The following is a 22963-nucleotide window of genomic DNA, read 5'->3' on the forward strand; positions in this document are numbered from 1 at the left end:
TTATTAAAGTATGGGTGGGGTATATATTCTAACCTTTATATTTAGTATTTTTGAAGTTTTTAAATAATGAAATCTCTGGGCCAGGATGTAATAACATGTACCTAGCATGGTCAAGGTCCTGGGTTCAATTCCCAATGCTGTAAATGATAAAAATGAAAAATTTTAAAAAATTTGTGGGTTTGGTTAAAATAAAAAATAATGTTTTTAGGGAGGTTTAAAGAGAAGAAAAATAAGAGCTAAGAAGAATAAAGCAATGAAGTCTATGAAACTGAAAGAGGAAATAAAGAGCGATTCCTCTCCCCTGCCTTCAGAGAAGTCTGATGAAGAAGATGATAAGGTAAAAATGCATTTTTAGAACAGTAACATTTTCTATGGAGATGGGAACGTGGCATGTTTTCAAGTGTGTTACATTTAAAAATTAAGCTAAGGTCTGAAATCTTACTTTTTAAAAATATTTTTCCCCTCGTGGTGCATAATGTAGTCTCTTATAGAACAGAATTCTACCTATGCAGTGGATACATTAGATGCATAAAGCAAAGGTCCTTCCTTTTCAAACATTTGCCAATTAAATGAACTTCTCTCTCCTTTAAGGTTATTATTTGAATGGGACTGGCTTACTTTAGTTTATAGGAAGATAAACATTGCATGTATCTTTAAGGGGATTCTGGGTTATCTCCTTCAGAATCCACATACATGCAATTCATAGTCATGCCAAAAAAAAAAAAAAATTAGTCTTTGTCAAAATTCAGTTAGTAATACATTGGCCATACTTGCACTTTCTAGGATGAGATCACTTCTGTGAAACATCCAAATAAAAAAATTAAAACAGAAAGAGACAGTGAAGAAAAACCTGAGCCAGATGTTTGTATAAAGAAGGAATCAGAAGAGAAGAGGGAAGCAAAAGAAAAGGAGAATAAAAAAGAACTTAAAAGGGAGATAAAAGAAAAAGAGGATAAGAAAGATATAAAGGAAAAAGATTTTAAAGAAAAAAGAGAACACAAAATAAAAGAAGCTATGCAGAAAGAAAAAGACATAAAGGAAGAAAAGGTATGCAATTCATAATGTAAAATTTAGAAAATAAACAATCAGCATATTTACATTTTAGGATACTAAATTGCATATCAGCCCATATAAGTCTATATAACTGAGTTTTTTAGAAGTATGTGTGGGAATATAGTAAAGGAGAAAAACAGGTTTGAACACATTTTAATGCCTTACATATATGGTAAACAATATAGGGTAGCTTTTTTTAAAAAAAGAAAATAGATAAAAATATTCAATGAGAATAAGCATGTGTAGGATAAATTGAGACAGTAATTGTTTTCTGAAAGTTTTAATCATTTTGCCTTTGCTGTTGGGTTTTTGTTTTTATTTTCTCTTTTCAGCTGGGTGAATCCAAGTCTGAAAGTAAAGAAAGATCCAAAAAATCTTCAGTGTCTGATGCTCCAGTTCATATCACTGCAAGTGGTGAACCAGTTCCCATATCTGAAGAATCTGAAGAACTTGATCAGAAGACATTCAGCATTGTAAGCAGTAGACTTTCTGATTATTAGCATTAATTCATGTAACATTTTACTAAGTTGCAATTTCACCTATGAAATTGAGCTATGAATTAGAAATGTATTTGAATGTGAGTTCAGATTGATATAAATAATAGATTTAAATTTTAGATAGTGTGCTAAAATTAGAATCAGTTTTGAAAAGCCTTTAATAAGGATCGAAGGAGAAGGTTTTAGAGGGAACCATTTTCCTTTAGCTTTGGAATTTTAAGGTAAAGAATTGTAAATTCTTAAACCAGTAGGTTTAGTATTCTAGTGTTTCTTCTCTATGGTAAAACATTATTTTTATGTCAGTTTATTAGAAACCAGTATTTTTAGAATAGATAATAAAAATGGAAATGTTTTATTAACAAAATAAAAGAAGAAAAAATTATATATAAAATATAAACCACATTTTTTTTTATTATTAGATTGAGTAGACCTAAAATTGTACTGTTAAATTATTGTGAATGTTTCTGAACACACTCACTTTCTGTACTTATTTTGTTTCAGACTGACACAGGTTCCCATACTTTATTTTTGAACAACAACAGATTTAAACTATACTAGTTCTACTTGCTAGCATGCTTTTATGTTACTCAAAGTAATTGGTACTTGTAAAGTTTTCAAACAGTGCTCTCCTCCAAAAAGCTCCAGAAACATGAAAATTGATAGTGATTTCAGTAGAGGTTATGACTGAATTCAGGTATGAGAGTAGAATGATAGAAACTAAAAAGTCTAAGTATAGAGCAAAATTAGAAAGAAGTAATAATTATAGAGAAAAGGACTGAGTAAGACAAGATAGGTATCGAATTTTCAGAGCTTGAACCAGGATTACGATATGCACATTATTCTAGACTCTTAAGGATTTATACTAGTTGAGCAATTAACATACATCACTGGTTAGACTGGGTTATTATCTTTTAGTTTTATCATTGTTAATCAAATACTTTACTTGAAAGATATACATTTTCCCTTCTAACACTAAATTTGTGATTGACCACTATGTTATTCTTCTTGCCCTCTTTTCACGCTTTTTCTCTCCTTTGGATGCTGACTGGAAAGTACTGATAAATTCTCATTCTCTGTAGATTTTATGATATCCCCTACAATAGCTTTCCATGCACTTTTAAACATAGTAGTTCCTACCACATTTTCACAGTTTTCTTGTTCTGTTAACAGTTGGTATCATTCCAATCACTGAGAATTTGGAACACTCAAAGTAAGCTGCTCCTATCTACCATTTATTTATTTGAGCCATATGTGCTATTTTTGGCCTTTCCTCTTTTTTTTTAAACAGAATTTTTAAAAAATTTGTTCTTTTTAGTTACACATGGCAGTAGAATGTATTTTGAAATACATACATGGAGTATAACTTGTCACTTTTGTAGTTGTACATGATATGGTTACACTGGTCCTTTGTTCATATATGAACAGAGAGACAAGTTATGTCCAATTCATTCTACTGTCTTGCCCATTCCCATCTCTACCTTCTTCCTCCCACTATGACCTGTCCCATCTGATGAACCTCCCCACCTCCCTTTTCCTACATGTTGTAAGTCAGATCCACATATAGAGAACATTCAACCTTTGGTTTTTGGGGATTGGCTTATTTCACTCACTTAGCATTATAGACTCCAGTTCCATCCATTTACTGGCAAATGCCATCATTTCATTCTTTGTTATGGCCGAGTAATATTCCATTGTATATATGTACCACATTTTCCTTATCCATTCATCTATTGAAGGGTACTTAAGTTGGTTCCGAGTTTAGCTATTGTAGATTGAGCTTCTGTAACCATTGATGTGGCTGCTTTGCTGTAATGTTGATTTTAAGTCCTCTGAGTATAGTACGAGGAGAGGGATAGTTAGGTCAAATGATGGTTCCATTCCAAGTTTTCTGAAAAATCCATACTGCTTTCCAGAGTGGTTGCACCAATTTGCAGTTGAACCAGCAACTTATGAGTGTGTACCTTTTCCTTAACATCCTACAGTGACCTTTCATTTTAACCTCTTCTGTAGCCTCATGCACTGGGATTCCTTTTCTCATTTTTAAGGATAACCTTTTTATTTGTGACTTTAATCAAGCCTCCCTATTTTCTATTGACTTTTTTTTTTTTTTTTTTAATTCTCTCTATTGGGTGGGAGTGAAGAAAATAAAACTCCTCACTTGAATCAGCTCTCCCTACTCTATGTACTTAATTACTGTGTAAGGTAAGATTGTTCCTCTAGCTTCTTTTCTTTACCTACATTTCCTCTTGAGCTTTGTAACTTTCAGGACACTGCTCAAATGAAAAGTTTTCTTCTGTGCACAATGTATGAATTTTCTCTTCATTAATTTTCAAATGATCTTTTGTATATCTTGGAAATGAAGAATGGAATAGTTTTAAACATGAACTCTGGAGCCAGACTTTCTAGGCTTACACTGGATTATACTTCTTTTTAAGGAATTCTGTTTTATTGGGAACTAGCTCTTAATAAGAAATTAAACACTCTTTTCTTGTTCTTTATTCTGTTAGATATTTGCCATATTGGCACTTCTTGATCTTCCTTATATTTCATTGATTTGTTTCAGAAATGATAGTGTAACTTAGTGCTAAGTTAAGAAATAGAGGATTTGAGTCAGTTGACCTGGGTTTGACTGTTGTCACCTTGTTCTATAAAATAGATAGAAAAGGACTATTGTCAGGGTTGGATGCGATACATTTGAAGCAAAACATAGCCTTTAGTACCTAAAAAGGACTTTGTTAAGTATTATAATTTCTCCATTTCCTATCTTTAGACTTTAGCCTTGGCACACATTTTAGTCATCTATCCCTTTCTTCTCTGTTCACTTTCAAATTAGCAAATTCTTTTGGCTGTATACACAGAGACATCTCTAAATGTTCTTACTGCTTCTACCCTTCCCCGTCTACCTCAGTTTTTATTTCATACAGTAACCAGAGAGGTTTTTGATGGTTATCAGAAGAATAGAGTCATACCATGTTAATTCTGCATTTCAGATTCTCAAATGGTGTTTCCATCTTTTTCAAGATAAAAACAAAAGTAGAGCATCTGGTTAGCTTCCACCATCCTGCTATCTTTCTCTCACTTGGTTCCAGCCACGTTGGTATTCATTTTCTTCTAAACATATCAAACAGATTTTAGGACATTTGTACTTACTCTCCCCTCTACTTGGAATGTCATAACATTTTAAGGTGTCTTCTCAAATATCATCCTTTCCTAAAATCTTAATAAGTTAGGAAGCTCCTTGCTCTGATTTTTTTTTTTTTTTTTAAATCAAAGCTGTTACCATCTAACTCCCAATGTTTTGCTTTTTTTTTTTTTGTCTCTCTTAAGAAAAGTCCAGGTTTCAACATCACTGTCGGACTTACTGCTCTATTTCCTAAAAATAGATAATGACAGGAGTATAGCTTGTACTTAATATATATCGAACAAATTATTTTCTAGCAAGGTATAAACTATCATACCAAAAATTGGAAACAGAGCAACTATGGATAATGCTAAAATTATGTAGGAAATCAAGAATTTTCGCTTTTTTTAAAAAAGGCATTGGGTGTAACTGAATTCTAGTTTGAACCAAAAGAATACATAATTCTAATGATACTTAACCTATTCTTGACAAAGAATGAAAAACTTCCCAACTGATTCACCAGTAAAACAGAATACAATACTCCTAAGCAAATCCATACCAATACAGTGGCCCTTTAGAGTGGTGGAGTAAGGATTTCTTTTTTTAATAAATGGCATCAACTAAATATGTTGTCTGACGTTAGCCTGTCTTCTTAGAATCAAACAAAATTGCTCCTCATGTATAAATTTGTATGGATATTTGTTTTTATATTTATACTCATAAATTTTATCTACAGCTTATCCTTTTAGTAGCATTTTTATTCTGATTTTGGTATACAGCCATAGTTTCTGTTAGTGTAATAAAACTGAATTATACAATTTTTGATGTCTCATCATTTTACCATGTAAGTAGTTATCAAGGAAAAGCTTAATCTCCATCACCCATCCGCTATTCTCCAACACTCAAAATATAAAAGTAACAAAAATTATCATTAGTTGGGTGTAGTAGTACACATCTGTGATCCCAGCTACTTGGGAGACTGAAATAGGAGGATTATGAGTTCAAGGCCAGACTGAGCAACTTAGCCAGAACTTATCTCAGAAAGTTAAAAGGGCTGGGAATACAGCTCAGTTTTAGAGTGTTTGCCTAGCATGTGTCAAGCACTGGGATCAATCCCCTGTACCACCAAAAAAAAAAAAAAAAATTGTTGCTTTGTCTCAAAGATTTGGATTAGACAGCTTATACAACCTGTATTATATAAAGATCCATTTTTTTTTTTTGCATTTTACTTATAATTATTATAGGTAAGTTTTACTCCGAAATGTATTACTCTTGCCATCTCTTAGTATTTTCTGTTTAAGTCTACTCAGAATGGGGCACTGTAGTATAAAAAACAATTATTTTTCAGCTGAGTAAATTACAAAGCTTTTGCTTCCTTAAAGATTGATTTTTAAATAATGAAAATCTTTGTATATTAGTTGTGATTTAACTGCATATTTTGCCACAAACATTGCTATATTTACTCACGTAAATATCACTGAAATAGATCTTATTGAATTCATGTTTTTAATAAATTTATATCTTTCCCATTTTTAAGTGTAAAGAAAGAATGAGGCCTGTCAAAGCAGCTTTGAAACAACTTGATAGGCCTGAGAAAGGCCTTTCTGAAAGAGAACAACTGGAGCATACTAGACAGTGTTTAATAAAAATTGGAGATCATATTACAGAATGTCTGAAAGAGTATACAAATCCTGAACAAATAAAGCAGTGGAGAAAGTAAGTGACATAACTTTTCAGGAACTGGGCAATTTATAAATTTGTAACTATTTTGTGTTTTTATTTTTCTACCTCTGAAGATTAAGTGACAAAATAGCATCTAAAGAAGTAATGTGAGAATGAATGTTTTAATTTTCTCCCTTTAATTTCAAAGCATTTTATTCATGAATGGTTATTTATCTATCATGATAAGCTACAGGTGGCATCTCTGCTTTTAAATAGGAAAAAGAGGTATTCATTTTAAAATAAAAGTCATTGCATTTTATTTTAAAATTTCTTTGCAATTCAGCAAATTATTCTCAATAACATCTTTAGAAATCAGTGTGCCTAAATAATTTATTTTACATAAATTTAGCAGTTTATCTTCTGCATGTGTATATAAAGTCATAAAAATTAGAATATTCCAACCAATGTAAAATGTAAACTTCTATTTTTTCCCTTAAAAAAAAAAAGATGGAACACAGTTTATCTTAATGTTGTAAGTCTGAGCTGTGATACTATTTTTATTTTACAAATCACATCTAAATGATTATCAGATCCAGATCAGAGTTAAAATTAAACCCAACTTCTAGACTTAATTAGGAAAGAAGACTGGCACATAACTGTCAGTGATGTCAGTTTGTTAACTTATTTGCTATATGCATTGTAGCTATATATCAAAAACAAAAAGTGTAAATAACTTACTGGAGGAGCTTTAAGGATTAAAATTTTATATATGTATATGTGTATGTCCATTCCTTGTTTCATTTCCTTTCTCGTAAGTTCAACTAGAACCCATTTATAAAAAGAAGCTAGGAAGTTGATTATAATAACCATTAGGCTTTTGTACACAAGTACAAACTGAAATATAATGTTTAGAAAAACCAAATCCATGCATGGACAATAATAATAGTAGCCTAAATTTTTGCATGTATGAGATCTTGGAATGATTGCTAAAGTTGGCATCAGAAAATGTGCTTAGTGTCCCCATTTTTTATTTTGTAACCTTAAACAGTTATCAGTATCTTTGAGCTCCACTGTTATCTCCAGATAACATCTGTTATCTCCAGAATGACATCTGTATTCAAGCCCTTTTTAAACTGTGAGGCACTGTATGTTTTTTCAATTATTTCATGGTAAATTTGATTGTATCATGATGAATGAGAGACTATGATCCTAAAGTACACAGTGTCTGACATAATCTTTTATTTGTAAGTGGAATATAGACACATAGCAGTTTGCCTTTATCTGCAGGGTATATGTTTCAGGACCCCTAATGAGTGCCAGACACCAGGGATTGTACTGAACCATATGTATTCTAGGTTTTTGCCTGTATATAGATAACTACATTAATGTTTAATTTATAAATTAGGCACAGCAAGATATTAATGCCTTTTCCATCTTAGCTCAGTACTTGTACTGTATCTATAACCAACAAAAGGAGCATGTTTTTTTTGTTTTTTGTTTTTAATCCCCTGCACAGTTTCACAGATACAAGATTGGTTCTTACTCTTGATCTTGGCAACCTTAGTGTATGATTTTTTTTTTTTTTTCTTTATCTGTTGAGAACTTTAACCTTTCACATAAAAGAAACACTTGATGGCTTCTTTTTCTAAATTGGCAGCATTCACTTTGGGGGCCATAAAAAGGTTACTGGAACATAAGCACTACGTTAGCTCTGCAGTAGATCTGAAAACCAAATTAGTTACTAAATGACTAACAGGCAAGTAGCACGGCATGGGTATGCTAGACAAAGGGATAATTCACATCCCACGTGAGATGGAGTAGGACTGGGACCAAGTAGGATGGCATGAAATTTCATCCTGCTACTCAGATTGGCTCAAAATTTAAAACATTATTTATTTTTTAAGATTTTTCCATTTAATATATTCAGACCATGGTTGGTTGTGGGTGACAAACCTGTGAAGGGGGTGGAGGGGGGCTGTTGTGCCATAAACAGAATTATTCCATTCTTCTCAAACCTTATTAATTCATAATGTTCTCCAAAGCCTGGAACCCTAGAAGAAGAGAAATGCAAGGAAGTTCAGTTATGTATATTAGACTTAAAGAATTTGACCATATTCCCCTTTATCTATTAACGTTCAAGATCTAAAGTTTAATTTGTTCTGTTAAATGGTTCCCAAACATAATCTTGACTATTGTTTGCTTACCTTTCATGAAACTGGAAAAATAAAAGACAATGCAGTCATTATTCCTGATGCCAAATTTAGCTAATTTAATAGTGATTAATACAAGTAGATGTTATTTCAGATTTAGTTAGTTATTAGGAAGTGAGGAGAGAGTCTTTGGAAGAAGAGAGACCGGTAGTCAGGAGCTCTCTCCCCGCCCCCCCCCATCCCCAGTCATTTGTCATTTTACCTCTAAAGGCCATGCTCCAGTCTGTTTTCTTTTCCAGATTGGGCAAATAATATTTTTTATTTTTCTCCCATTTCATTCTTAACTACATTGTTTCCATGTTCCTTGCTGTTAATTTCTCCTGCCACTTCCTGTCTCTGGTTATGTCCATTTCCCTTAAAGGGAAAAGGGGAACAGAAAGACCCCAACTGATAAATACTTCAGAGATTAAATTAGTTTTTTTTTTTTTTTTTAATTATTTTTATTTTTGGCCTTGTCTGGTCATAACACCTCTAGTGCTTTTGGCCTAACAACAGTAATGTAGGTGATGTAATCAGAATCTAATTCCTGACTAGATTTTTCTAGAATAAAACATTTTTAAAAAGAAGTTAATTATGAATAAAAAAGTAGTTTATTAATTTTCTACCACCTGCTCTTGTGAATTAATTGTAGAATATAAGTATGTTAGAGATAGTCTATAAATTCATTTGTTTTCTTAGCCAAGATTGCTTTTAAAAAACTTTAAATTATTTATGATTATAATAAACTGAAGAAAATTTTAAAACTTTAGTGCAGCTATACTTACAGAGAATATTCGTGCTTTCTGATGGAACCTAATATTGCATTTTTTTTTTGCTGTATCTGAAAATATAAAAAATATGTATTTAAGGCATACAATTTGATTATCTAATATACATATTTTTTAGGAAATCATCTCTAAAATTTTTCATTAATTACTGATGCTGCCTTTGGATGGGAAGAGAGGTCAAGATATATACCATCCAGTACCTTAGAGTGTCTGATCCTGTTACTTTTGTGACCATAATATCACTAAAAATGATAATTTCTGGACTGTGGTTGTAACTCAGTGGTAGAGCACTTGCCTCACACATACGAGGCCCTGGGTTCGATCCTCAGCATACATAAAAATAAATAAAGGTGTCCATCTCCAACTAAAAATATTCAAAAATGATTCTTTAAAAAATAACAATTTCTGCCAGGTGCAGTGGCTCACACCTGTAATCCCAGCAGTTCAGGAGGCTGAGGCAGGAGGATTGAGAGTTCAGAGCAGCTTCAGATAAAGCGAGATGCAAAGTAACTCAATGAGAACCTGTCTCTAAATAAAATACAAACTAGGGCTGGGGATGTCGCTCAGTGGTTGAGTGCTCCTGAGTTCAATCCCCACTACTCCCCCACATCTCCCCCACAAAAACAACTTTTTTGTGCGTGTGTGTGATGCTAAGGATCAAAACCAAGGCTTTGTGCATGCAAGGCAAGCACTCTACCAACTGAGCTGTATCCCCAGCCCCCAAAATAACAATTTCTAATTCATTAAGACCATTTTGTTGAGAAGCTTAATTCATATCATCTGCTGATGTTTCTACACAGGCTATTAAAGTAACCCGATCTCATACAAAGTCTGTATAATAACACAAATCTCAAGAGTTCGTCCTTGGTTTGTTTACATATTTTGGGTCCATTTCAAATCAGGATTATTACTACTCTTCATTCCAAAATGAAGGGGTTTGAAAGAGAAATTAGAGCTGTATCATTAGAGTCTTCCAAAAATTAATCTTTTTAGACTTTGTCTCATTAATGGCTAATTTTACATGTATATGTGTTTTTGTCAGGGACTGGTGTTCTATGAAAAAGCTAAATATTTTCCACCAGAGTAATTTTATCTTTTTTTCTTCTAGAAACCTATGGATTTTCGTATCTAAATTTACTGAGTTTGATGCAAGAAAATTGCATAAATTATATAAGCATGCTATTAAAAAACGCCAAGAATCTCAGGTAAAATAGTGCATCATATTTTATTCTTTAATTTATGTCATTAAAGTCATGATTCATTCTTCAATACAGAATAATTCAACTAATAAATGTAGAAGAAATGAATGATACAGAAAAATCAACATTAGAAAATAACATCACTGGGTGTGGAGGTGCATGCCTGTAATTGCAGCTGCTCAGGAGGCTGAGGCAGAAGGAGCACAACTTCAAAGCTAGCATGAACAATTTAGGAAGATCCTGTGTCTGATATATAATTTTTTTTTTCAGTATTAGGGATCGAACCCAAGGACACATTACCACTGAGCTGTGTCCCCAGACTTTTTTATTTTTTATTTTGAAAACAGGGTATTCCTAATTTGGTTAGGACCCTGAGTTGCCAAGTCTAGCCTCAAACTTGGAACCCTCCTGCCTCAGCCTCTGGAGTCAACTGGGATTTCAGGTGTATGCCATTGCGCCTTGCTAATCCTATCTCAAAAATAAAAAGGGCTGTGGGATATAGCTTAGTGGTAGAATACTCCTGGGTCCAATTCTTAGTACCACAAAAAAAAAAAAAAAAAAAAATATATATATATATTTTGTAGGTAAGATCCACAGAAGGAAGTTGAAATTAATGGAATCACAGAAAATGACGGTACGCTTCAAAAATGTCAAAGTTGTGCCAATAAGACTAAGGAATTATCACAAAATACACAATAACTAAATGTAACATGGAGTTCTAGATTGGATCCTGGAGCAGAAAAGAGACATTAGAGAAAATGTCAAATCAGAATAAAGTATATTTCAGTTAATAGTATTGAGTCAATCATTGTTAATTACTTGGTTTTGATCATTATTCTATATAAGATGTTAACTTTAGGAGAAGCTACGTGAAGGACATAAGGGAATTTTCATTACTGTTTTTACAACTGTTGTGTTAAATATAAAATCTCAAAGTTGGTTTTAAAAAACAATCATGGGATAGATTAGAGAAAAAAGAAGATTTGTTAATGTTACATATTCATTTTTATGTCTTATGTGAAACTTTATTATCAGAATTTCCTTTTTAAAGAATTCCACCTATTCCTCTGTTTTATAGGGGTATTTGAAGGCATTTAAAAGATTCTTTTTTTATTTTAGCAAAACAATGACCAGAACAGTAACTCCACTTCTCATATAATTAGAAATCCAGGTAAGTAAGCTTTACTAACTGTTCTGGAAGATTAAAAAAAATTGTCTTTTTGGGGGCTTTAATCAAATTATGAAAAGGATTGAGTCGTTCCAATTTAAAAGTACCTTTATATTGAAAATACTATAATTTTCATATATTTCTACATTATTAGATAAAAATCTATTCTCTTAAACAGTAATGTTTTAGCTTATTATCTTTTCCATAAACCAGCCAACTTGTCAGTTTGTACAAGTTGTAAAATAATTTTTTAAGGTGAATATTTATTCTTTGTAATGTAACTTTGAATAATGTATTCTTTCTGTATAAGGGCACAAATATCTGAGAAATGGTGTGGGCCCTGTATTTATCAATTGTGAGGGTTTTTTTTTTTTTTTTACATTTCAGAATCCAGTGACCTTTAGTTATGCTGCTTTTATAGACCATTTTAAAATGGTTTAACTGCCTATATTTGGGAAATGATTTTGTTTTGGCAGGAGTCATTATCTAGAAGTTGCTTTTACCACATTTTTTAAAGTCATTAACAAAAGTTGGACTTTTATCCAACAGATGTGGAAAGATTAAAAGAAAATACAAATCATGATGATAGCAGCAGGGATAGTTATTCTTCTGATAGACATTTATCTCAGTATCACGATCATCATAAAGACCGTCATCAGGGAGATTCTTACAAAAAGAGAGATTCCAGGAAAAGACCATATTCATCATTTAGTAATGGTAAAGATCATCGTGAGTGGGATCACTACAAGCAAGACAGCAGGTAAATTTGACAATTTACTTTTGAAATTTTGCTTATTCATATCCTTCTCCTTTTAATTAAACCATACTTGCTGTATTTGACCTATCAACCAGTTAATTTTCACACAGTCAGTCTAGGTCTTGTTCTGTAAATGAGAAAAATTGACATACAGCACTTTTTTGTTGTTAATAAGAACTGATTTTCTGTATAAAGTGGGTTTTGGATTATAAAACTGAATCAAAATATGCAATGAGAGATGAAAGTTATTGTAAGGAGTTCTGTTCATGTGGCATTCATTATTGTTTAAAAGTACCTTTAAATTAAGAGGATATTTTATTTCTAATATATATCTACAATATTGGCTTTGGAGACTGTTGCCTCAAATACGTTTCAAAATATAGTAGGGTAAAATAGAACATGATGAAATAACGGTTCAAATTTGGTGAAGGGAATTCTGCATTTCATATTTTTAAAAAATCATGAGAAGAAAAAAATAATTCATATGAATACAATGTAACGTTAAACTTAATCTCAGCACTCTGGTATAGTCCTGAAAGCAGGAAGTTTAAAATATGTATTATTTTTATTATTTGAAACCTTTGAAGAATAAGCAGCCTGAATATATAATAATAGCACAATAGCATTTACTCCTTTATTGGTAAAGCAGTGTTTTTAATCATTACTAAACGTAAACTGGGCTGGAGTTCTGGCTCAGTGGTAGAGCGCTCACCTAGCATGTGTGAGGCCCTGGGTTGGATCCTCAGCACCACATAAAAATAAATAAGTAAAATAAAGGTATTGTGTCCATCTACAATTGAAAAATAAATATTAAAAAAAAAAAAGTAAACTCAAAAACTTTAAGATTGAAAGTAAAGATCAGCAAGAAATTAGAAGGGCTGTGGATATAGCTTAGTGATAGAGTACTTGCTTAGCAGGCACGAAGAAGCCCTGAGTTTGATCCCCAGCACTAAAAAGAGAAAAAAAAATTAGAAGACATTGTATTTAGTTATGCTCACAGCAGCAATTTCTTCTCTGAGAACCTCTGTCATACTAAACATAACCATTATAGAATGACTTAATATTAGAAAGGGGAATATAATAAAAAGAAAAAGGCATATTTGTAGTAATATATACTTATATATAATTTCACAGGCAATTTTGTATTGTTTTTAATAAGAACTTTTATTCAACCAAAAAACATACATTCAGTGTATTTTTTTAAACAAACATAGAAATTATTTCTCGTTAAATTACCACATTTATTTTTTAGCAAATTGCCACACGAATGGAGTAAAATCACATAATGATTTATGTGTTAAAACATTATAGACCAAGTTACCTTGAGGAAGGTTTTAATAGACTTCACCAACTAATGAAAATTATCCTTTATACATTATTTTAGACTGCATTCTAACATTTATATTTTTTTTATCTTCAACATTCAAAAAAGGGTTGAATTTTAAGGTTTTTTTTTTTTTATATACTTGTTATCACTTTCCAACTTTCAGACAAGATGGATTATTACAAGTGATTCATAGTATAAAAAGTAGCAGTTTTCTTAAGATGGGCATGGGAAATTATCTACTGACTGAGGTACTCAGTATGGATCACTTTAGTTTTATGCATTAAATAATTTTCTCAAAGAGATATTTCCAGTAACTTTAAAGCTCATTCTTATAGTTTAATGAAATACTGAGATTGTATACAATTAAAAGCATGTTTTAAAATATTATTTTTGTTTTTTAATAAAATTATTTTTGAAACATTTAAATTTAAATTATTAGTTTGACTAAAAAACCTAATTTCTTTTTTATTAGATATTACAGTGACAGAGAAAAACACAGAAAACTGGATGATCACAGGAGTAGAGATCACAGGTCAAATTTGGAAGGAAGTTTAAAAGATCGATCTCATTCTGATCATCGATCTCATTCAGATCATCGGTTACATTCAGATCACCGGTCAAGTTCTGAATATATACACCATAAATCTTCCAGGGATTATAGGTATCACTCAGATTGGCAAATGGACCACAGAGCTTCCAGTAGTGGCCCTAGATCACCACTAGATCAGAGGTCTCCTTATGGCTCCAGATCTCCATTTGAACATTCAGTTGAACACAAAAGTACACCTGAGCATACCTGGAGCAGTCGGAAAACATAACAAAAACTGATGTTTTGTCTTTCTGGACTTTTCTTTTAGCCATATATCATAAACCAACACAGTAATTGCCTTACATGACTTGAAAGATATAAACAGATCTTCTATCAGTAGCAGTATTGTTACTTCTTTCCAGGATGCAAGGTCTATTATCCCAACAGAAGAGAAAATATTTTTATATTTAAGGATTATGCTGCACTGTGCTACAGATATTGTAGTACTTTTTTTTTTTTATTTTTTAAAGAAATGGAAAATGTTTACTATAACAGGGACCTCAACACTGCCCTCGAATATAGGCTGGATAAAACTGTTTTTAAGTCAGTGATTTTAGACTGACCTTCATTTAAATTATGTTTGTATATGAACTTTACTCTGACCTGTGATCATGTTTCAGGAAGGAATGAAAGAGAGTTCTTTTCTTAATAAAGAAAAAACACTCAAGGACTTTGTTCACTTTCCAAAGCTACTTGTTTACATTGTACACTGCGACCACCTTGCCGCTTTTCATCACAAGCTTGAATATTTAAATTCTGTACTTATATCTGTAATATAGCCAGAAATTTCCTGTTTGTGATCTATTATTATGCCTTTTTACAAGAAAAAAATGGCTGTAAATTATTGTAAATGTATTAAATGAGCTTTCCTTACTTTCCTTCCCCTTCTCAGGCTTTTTTTTTTTTTTTTCACTGTTCCTTTCCCTACCAACTCAGGCCTTCTTATTAAAAAAACAAACAAACAAACAAACAAAAAAAAAAACAGTGTTAATAACACTTTTTAATGATTTGTCTTGATGGAATCATTGTTTAGAATGTAAAAAAATGGGGAAAGGCGCCACTTATTTCCATTAGTTCTCTTTTTTATATTGAATATTTTATTAGATACATGTGATGCCCCCCACCTTTTTTTCTTTTTTAGCCAATATTGTGTTTGTAGTTTTAAAAAAAATGGTGAAATAATATGGAAAATCTAAACTGCATGCTCTGGAAACATTTTTTTCAGATGCATTTGGTTTAAAAGAGTAGGTGTATGAACACTCTAAGAATCCAAAACAGCCAAAAGTTATTGTAAATCCATTTGTTTTCCCTTTTCATGTGGGCAATAATGTCAAATGTGCTATGCAGCCAGGTTAACATTTTAGACAAACTTGATTGACTTTTAATATAAACTGTTACAATGCACACTGATTGTATATAAAAACCTTATATATGACAAATTAAATTTAAGAAAAAGGATATGTGGGCTCCTGTACTTTTCTCCTGCATTCTTATTCCCTAAAGCACTTAATCTTTTTTTCTCCCCCTTAAGTAATATTTAGCTACCAGAGAAAGGATATTTTGGTAAGCAGTTGAAAATTGGTAATGTGTAGTACTACAAATAATCAATTTTGAAGACTATGTACATCTTTCTATGAAATAAAACTTAGATCACAGAAATTTTTGTTGGACCATTTGGCTTTCTGCAGATAATATTTTAGGATGCCTTATTTATTCATAGATTTTTTATTTCTTGTATTCAGTGGGAAATTTTGAATCATGGCATACATTCATTCTTGGATGTTTGCTGTGATGTAACAAATTTGAACCTTACTTTTGACAAATGTAAGTATATGGACATATTTCTATAATATTCCTATACATGTCCAAATTGAATTGTTGTAGAAGCTGCAGTCTACTAAAGTTTGTATATATATATTTTTTAATATTTTCCTTTTATCCAGTCAGTTTTAAAATTTATATGATGTGAATGAAATAACACCCTCCCTTTAAACACAGATTATTCTTTTAGATATAGTTGCCCTGAAGAATGATGATGTGTTTGTTCCTGATATCTGAAACATCATATGAAGGAATAACTCCATAGTTTCTAATTAAATATGAAAATGAAGAAAGAACTCAGTGCTGACATGTTTTTTTAAGTTTTCCACTTTTCTCCACATTTAATATAAATAATTTTATTGCACAAGAGCATTTGATTAAAAAAATATGCTGCTCAATATATTAACACAGCTAAGGGGCTGGGGTTGACCTTTCTTAATACATTATTTTTTAGTAAGCTGTGACATTTGCATTATATCCTTTTGTGCAAATTTCATAGAACAGTATTGTATTTTTGGAAATAGAATGAGCTCTAGTTTTCTAATATTTCAGTCAACTAGCTGAGTTGAATGAAGAATCTAATACTAACATTTATTGATAGTAAACATGTAATTATTTGTAAAATGTAATTATTTAGCAAAGGAACAAGCCATAAATATGTTAAGAAACAATAGAGAAGAACATGAGTACCTAAACAGGGATCATTTTCTATAAAACTGCTTACTTTTTTGTCTCTTTCATGCTCAATGTGCTTTACTATTTTTATCCATTTGTTTAAGCCTGAGAGATTTTGCATAACATTGTATCAGTCAACTCTCCACTTTAATAATATGCAATAAATGATTCTTATTAAAAGCAATGACCTCTCTGCTTATAAAGAAAATATTCCTTATTTAGGGTATATAGTTTTAAGACTATGAAAGCAGGAGTTTGAATGATTTCCTTCATTAGTTTCAGGGTGTGAGTGGCTTAATAAACAACTGTCAGAATTTTATATACTCTAGATTACATGTGATTTTTATTAAAAATCTGGTTTTGTAGTTTTTGTAATAAAAGATTGGGTAGATTGTGTGCTAACAGATTTATACAGATTATCATTTTCATGTGATTTGTCAAGAACATTACACGAGTTATTTGACATGTCTTTTTTCTCTGCATGTTTGTTTCTGACTAGAAAATTAACTTTGGATCATAATTAATTGCTGTAGCTTTATAAATACAAAGACTGAAAAGGGATGGAGGTTTAGAAAAGCAACTAATTTTTAAATATGGGATTTTTGTTTTAGGCTTACCCAGTTAATATCTGAAATATGACCATATATTGGTAAATGGGAGATAGTTTTAAATTTTTTAGTTTATTAGCAAATAATATAATTTTTTCTGAATAAATCTGTACAAACATCTTTATACAGAAATCTTTTTAAGCAGATTAAGTTCAAAACTCAAAAATATAAAATATTTACATGTTTTTGTAGCACTGTATACAAGATTTTCAAAGAAGGAAAGTTGTTAAAAGGGAGACAACTGGAGAACAGTGCAGCAGTAAAAATATCTGGAGACATAACGTCAAAACTTCTGTATTAAAAATTCATAGGCCATTCAGTTGTAGATACTTGAAAGAAAATAATTCAATCAAAATTACATTTTTTTTTCCTGGAAATGGCTAATAAGTGATCTTATAGTACAATTTATGTGTAGTTTTTCATTTTTAAATTTTTTAAAAATTTAGGACCTAATGGGTTGATTTCCTTATAGAATATCTTGGGAGTCCTTGTAAAGGAAGAGTGAAGGATAGGAAATCTTAGCTATGTATAAAGATGAAAGATGTGATTACTTAGGAAAGAGGACTTAAAAAAATGTTTAAGATTCTTTTTCTAAGAAAAAGAAATTCTCCAGTGGACCTTCATGTGCTAATTTTTCTACCCTAACAGAATTCTAGCTACTTTGTCCTTTAGTTAAAAACAAAACAAAATAAAAACAAAAACACAAGTTGTAATATGAAGAAATATTAGTGGTTTAAACTCACAAATGAATGAGATATTCTTAATTTCATGGTCCACTCTACATTTGAGTCTTGATTTAAATATTAAACTGAAGGAATAAACAGTCTGAAACAATAATTCTACTAAAAGGGCTAAGATACTGATTGCATTGGTGATAAGCATAGTTTGGAAGAAAATGTCGCTTTTATTGTAATTGCAGTGTTATATACTTTTAGGCTTTCTTCTATAGAATGAACTGTGGAACTGAGCCGCCCACTGTTTACATTTTTTCATCTGTTTACTTCTCAAATCTTAAAGCTTTGTCTATGGTGTCCTAGAGTTTGATGGACTAGGTGGAGGTGGTTTTGTTTTTTGATTTTCTTAGCTTGGATGTTGTCTCAATTCTGTTTACTTTCTGGAGGCTCTATTGCTATCATATGACTTGATTTCTGTCCTTGTTTCAACAGCTTTTTTTTTCTTTTTTGTGCTGAGTATCGTTGCTTTTAAGCACACCCCTGATCTCATCTCCACTTAAGTAATAGCTGGTGGATATCTAATCTTAAAATATGTAAAACCAAACACCCCTTTTGCACCAATAACATTAAAATGCCTTCCCCATTTTTTATTACGTCTGACCTAACTAAGGTACTTTTCTCTTAGCTGTTTCCAGTCTTTTTGAATCACTACTGCCATTGCAGCTCTTAGAACATGGAAGAATCCTTCTGGGTCAGCATTGTTCCATTAAAGTGTTTGTCTGATTTTTACCAAGCTGTCACCTCCTTTAGTTCACAGCTCAATTGTCATCTCAAATTAGTATCCTGGGTCCATCATTTTTAAACCCCTTACCTTGCTTTTTTTCCCCTAGCATTTCACCACTCTTACGTATTCTACTAGACCTTATGTATTTTGATCATTTGCCATTGACTACCTCCCCAGTAGAATGTAAGTTCCATTAGAGCAGGGGCTTTATTTTGTTAACTCACTGCTTTATCCCCAATACCTAAAATTGGATTTTTTTTTTCATTATTGTGGTGTTTTTCTCAGAAATGCCTATGTCCTATAAATGCCAATGTTGCCTGTCTTTTATCTTGCTATTGTTAACTTGATCCATTGGTATTATTAGTAAGTTGCATGCCTTATCAGTATCTTCTGAATACTTAAGTCTTTTTACTGCCTTCCAGTTTTTAAATTTTGCTGATAAAAATCACCTGGGGCGCTTGAAACATATAGAAATGCTTAAGTCATTTCTAGAAATTAAAATTGGCAGCAGGCAGGGAGAGACTCCAATTAATTTTTTTTTTTTTTTTCATTTTGCAAAACAGGGAATTGAACCCACAAATTTCTTCCATTGAGTTACATCCCCAGCTCTTTCCCTTTTTTATTTTGAGACAGGAACTCACCAACTTGCCCAGGCTGACATTGAACTTGGGATCAACCTGCCTTAATTCTGGAGTAGCCTGGGTTACAGGCATAAGCCACTGAGTCTTACCAATAGTGTATTTATTTTGCTGACTTAAATAATCAATACAGAAATTAACTTCATTGTTACAAAGAATATACTTACATATAAACGAAGGATTGGTTTCAATAACTTATGGCTATTTAGGAAATAATGGTGATGTTATAGACATAATAGGAAAATATAAAACAATTTGATTTGTCTATCCCTTTACCCTTTGAAAAGAAATTTATTTTTAAATGGCTTGATACATTATCTTTTCCTACTCACACCTAAAGAACCCATCTTGTAAAGACCCTAATACAATAGAAACATGTTGCATTTCCAATGTTTTTAAAAGTAAAATTTAAAAATTACCATCTAGCCAGGCATAGTGGTGCCCACCTGTAATACTTTGAAGGCTAAAGCATGAAGATCACAAGTTAAAAGACTAGCCTCAGCAATATGGCATGACCCTCAGTAACTTAGGGAGACCCTGTCTCAAAAATAAATATTACTGGGGATGTAGCTCAGTCAGTGATAGAGTGCCCCTGGGTTCAATCTCAAGTAGCAAAAATAACCAAAATAAATCCTCTTGCTTGCTGTATTTTTCACATTAAAAAAAATCAGATCAAGTTTACATAAGTTAAATTCATCCTTTCTAAGCATATAGTGTGATTGGCTTTCACAGATTATACAGTTGTGTAACATTGTATTTATGGTACAAAATGTTTCCATCACTACTAATGAATTCTGTTTCTTTCTCCTCTAACCAGCCCCTGAAAACACTGATATTTTCATATAGATACTACTTTATCCATAATGTCATTTAATATATTGTCTTTTGAGTCTGCCTTTTACTTAACATAATGCTCTTGTTCATCCACGTTTTTGCGTTTAACAGTAGTTCATTCTCTTACTGCTGAAAATATACCTTGTATTGGGTATGTTACAATTTGTTTATCCACTCAGCAGCTGGATGAAAAAGTTGGATTTTCAGTCTTGGCTATTATGAAAATGGTAGAAACATTCATGTACAATTCTCTAGGTAAACATGTATTCTGATTTTTCTTGGGTAAATTTCTTGAAATAGTATTTTCAGGTTATGTGTTTTACTTTATTAAAAAAAGAAAAAACTGCTGACTTTCCCAAGTTGAACGTACCATTTTACATTCCTCCCTCTTATATATGAGAGTTCTTAATTACTCTGTGTGTGAGATTTTCTGTTGTCAGTTTTTAAAAAACCTTTAAAACCTTAGCCATTCTAATAGTAACTCACTGTGGTTTTAATTTTCCCTAATAACTAACGATGTTGAACATCTTTTAATGTGTTTATTTGCCATCCTTTTCACTGGTATGTTCAAATTTTTTCCAATTTTATGAAATATAATTATTGATACAACTCATTAGTAAACTTTGCAAATATTTTCTTCTAGTTTGTGGTTTGTCTTTATTTTCTAAACATTGCTTTTAAATGTAGAGGTTTTAATTATTAAATTCTGTTTATCATTTTTTCCTCTTTTCTTTGTATAAATGTTTACCTAAACTAAGGTCACACACGACACTATAAGGATTATACTTTTTGGGGGTGGAGTGGGATTGAACTCAGGATACTTAACCACTGAACCATCTCTTCATCCCTTTTTTTTTGCTTTTTATTTTAAAACAAGAGTCTCACTAAGTTGCTTAGGGCCTTGCAAAGTTACTTGATACCTGGTCTTAAATGCCTCAGTCATTTAAGTCTTTGATTAATTTTGAGTTTGCCTTTCATGTATAGTGTGCAGTCTGGATCAGTTATAGTTTTGTTTGGATATGTATATCCAGTTTTTTCAGCACCATTTGTTGAAAAGACTGTTCCATTGAATCTCAATTTCACTTTTATTGAAAATCAATTATATATATGGGTCTGTTTCTTAGCTCTCTATTCTGTCCTATTACTTTGCATTTGTCTTTATACCAACACCACACTATCTTAATTATTAATGCTTATAGTAAACCATAATCAAAATTATTTTAGCCTTTCTAATTTCTTTATGTTTCCACATTTTATAATCAAATTTGTCAGTGTCTACCCAAAAGCATACTAGGGTTTTGATTGTGATTGTACTGGAAAACACTGATAATTTAACAGTACTGAGATTTTTCTTTCTTTTTTTTTTATTATTTATTTTTTAGTTGTAGTTGAACACAATACAATGCCTTTATTTCACTTATTTATTTTTATGTGTTGCTGAGGATCAAACCCAGGGTCCTACATGTGCCAGGCGAGTACTCTACCACTGAGCCACAATCCCAGCCCCTTAATACTAAGATTTTCATCGCATGAACATAGAACATTATTTTCATTATTTAGAATTTTAAATTTCTCTTGGTGTGTTGTGGTATTTCAGTGTACTAATCTTGCTTCTGTTCGTATTTTAGATGTATACCTAAGTATAAATTCATATTTTTATGCTATTGTAAATAATTTTATGTGATTTTTGAGAAATCATTTTTTGGATGTAACATTTTTTCTTGACCTTACTATAATCACTAATTAGCTCTAATAGGTTCATTCTAGATTCTTAGAGGTTATATTTTATTTGGTTTGGCTTTTTTTGGGGGAGGGGGTACAGTACTGAGCATAAATCCTAAGGCCTTCCATGCTAGGCAAGTTATCTACCACTGAGCTACATCCCTGCTCCTTTTTATTTTGAGAGGATCTTGCTAATTTGCCCAGGCTGGCCTCAAACTTGGAAAAGAATGGACAATTTGCTGTGTGGGATAGAGGAAGTTAAGAATTCATTATTTAACCATTGTGTTTGGTGTTAACTGAAGGAGTTTATTTTTTGTAATGCTCTTTATCTTAAGGACATTTTCTTCTAATTCTAGTTTGCTGAGAATTAAAAGGAAAATAGTATTTGCATTTTATCCTTAAAATAATCCTAAGTGATTGTTTATGGGATATGTTTATCTGTTGCACAACTTTTCAAACTATAGATTCAGATTATAGGAGTGCCATACTCTTTTCCTGTTACATATTGGTTTCTCACAGTGCTTGCTTTTTATCCAAGAAATGACCAAATAAGAGCTTTATAATGTGGGATCTAATGTTGAAACTGAACTGTCTCAAATTGACACAGGGATGTTTTCACTGCATTTGTGACCACAAGCTGTAGTCCACATTCAGCCTTTAAGAATTATTAAAATTTACCTGGTTTATACTTACCTATTTTAAGCACTCTTTCTGTCATGCTATGCCTCCTTACTGTAGTTTATGTAGTTCTGTAGTACTGTAATTCAGAATCTTTCCACTCTTTGCAATTCAGCTGACTTGGTTACCTGGTAGCCTCTGCTCAAATTGGTTTTAAAAATAACTAAGATTTTATAGAT

At 31.7% G+C, this 22963-nt stretch overlaps 1 protein-coding gene across 5 annotated transcripts in view; it reads left to right on the forward strand.

Moving 5' to 3' along the window:
- Positions 1-22963, forward strand: part of Chd1 (chromodomain helicase DNA binding protein 1) — a 91798-nt gene that overhangs the window by 54400 nt on the left and 14435 nt on the right. For 3 of the 5 annotated variants that reach the window (XM_027927623.2, XM_071612379.1, XM_071612380.1), the window contains exons 30-37: positions 209-337; positions 784-1047; positions 1386-1526; positions 6209-6387; positions 10419-10515; positions 11629-11680; positions 12227-12437; positions 14234-15808. In XM_027927623.2, the coding sequence (XP_027783424.2) occupies positions 209-337; positions 784-1047; positions 1386-1526; positions 6209-6387; positions 10419-10515; positions 11629-11680; positions 12227-12437; positions 14234-14579 (1419 nt within the window). In that variant the 3' untranslated portion in view covers positions 14580-15808. Of the gene's footprint in view, positions 1-208; positions 338-783; positions 1048-1385; positions 1527-6208; positions 6388-10418; positions 10516-11628; positions 11681-12226; positions 12438-14233; positions 15809-22963 lie in introns of those variants that run through there. The other 2 variants (XM_071612382.1, XM_071612381.1) reach the window with 2 other exon arrangements.

This window comes from Marmota flaviventris, chromosome 5 (genome assembly GCF_047511675.1).
Source record: "Marmota flaviventris isolate mMarFla1 chromosome 5, mMarFla1.hap1, whole genome shotgun sequence".
Taxonomy (NCBI): domain Eukaryota; kingdom Metazoa; phylum Chordata; class Mammalia; order Rodentia; family Sciuridae; genus Marmota; species Marmota flaviventris.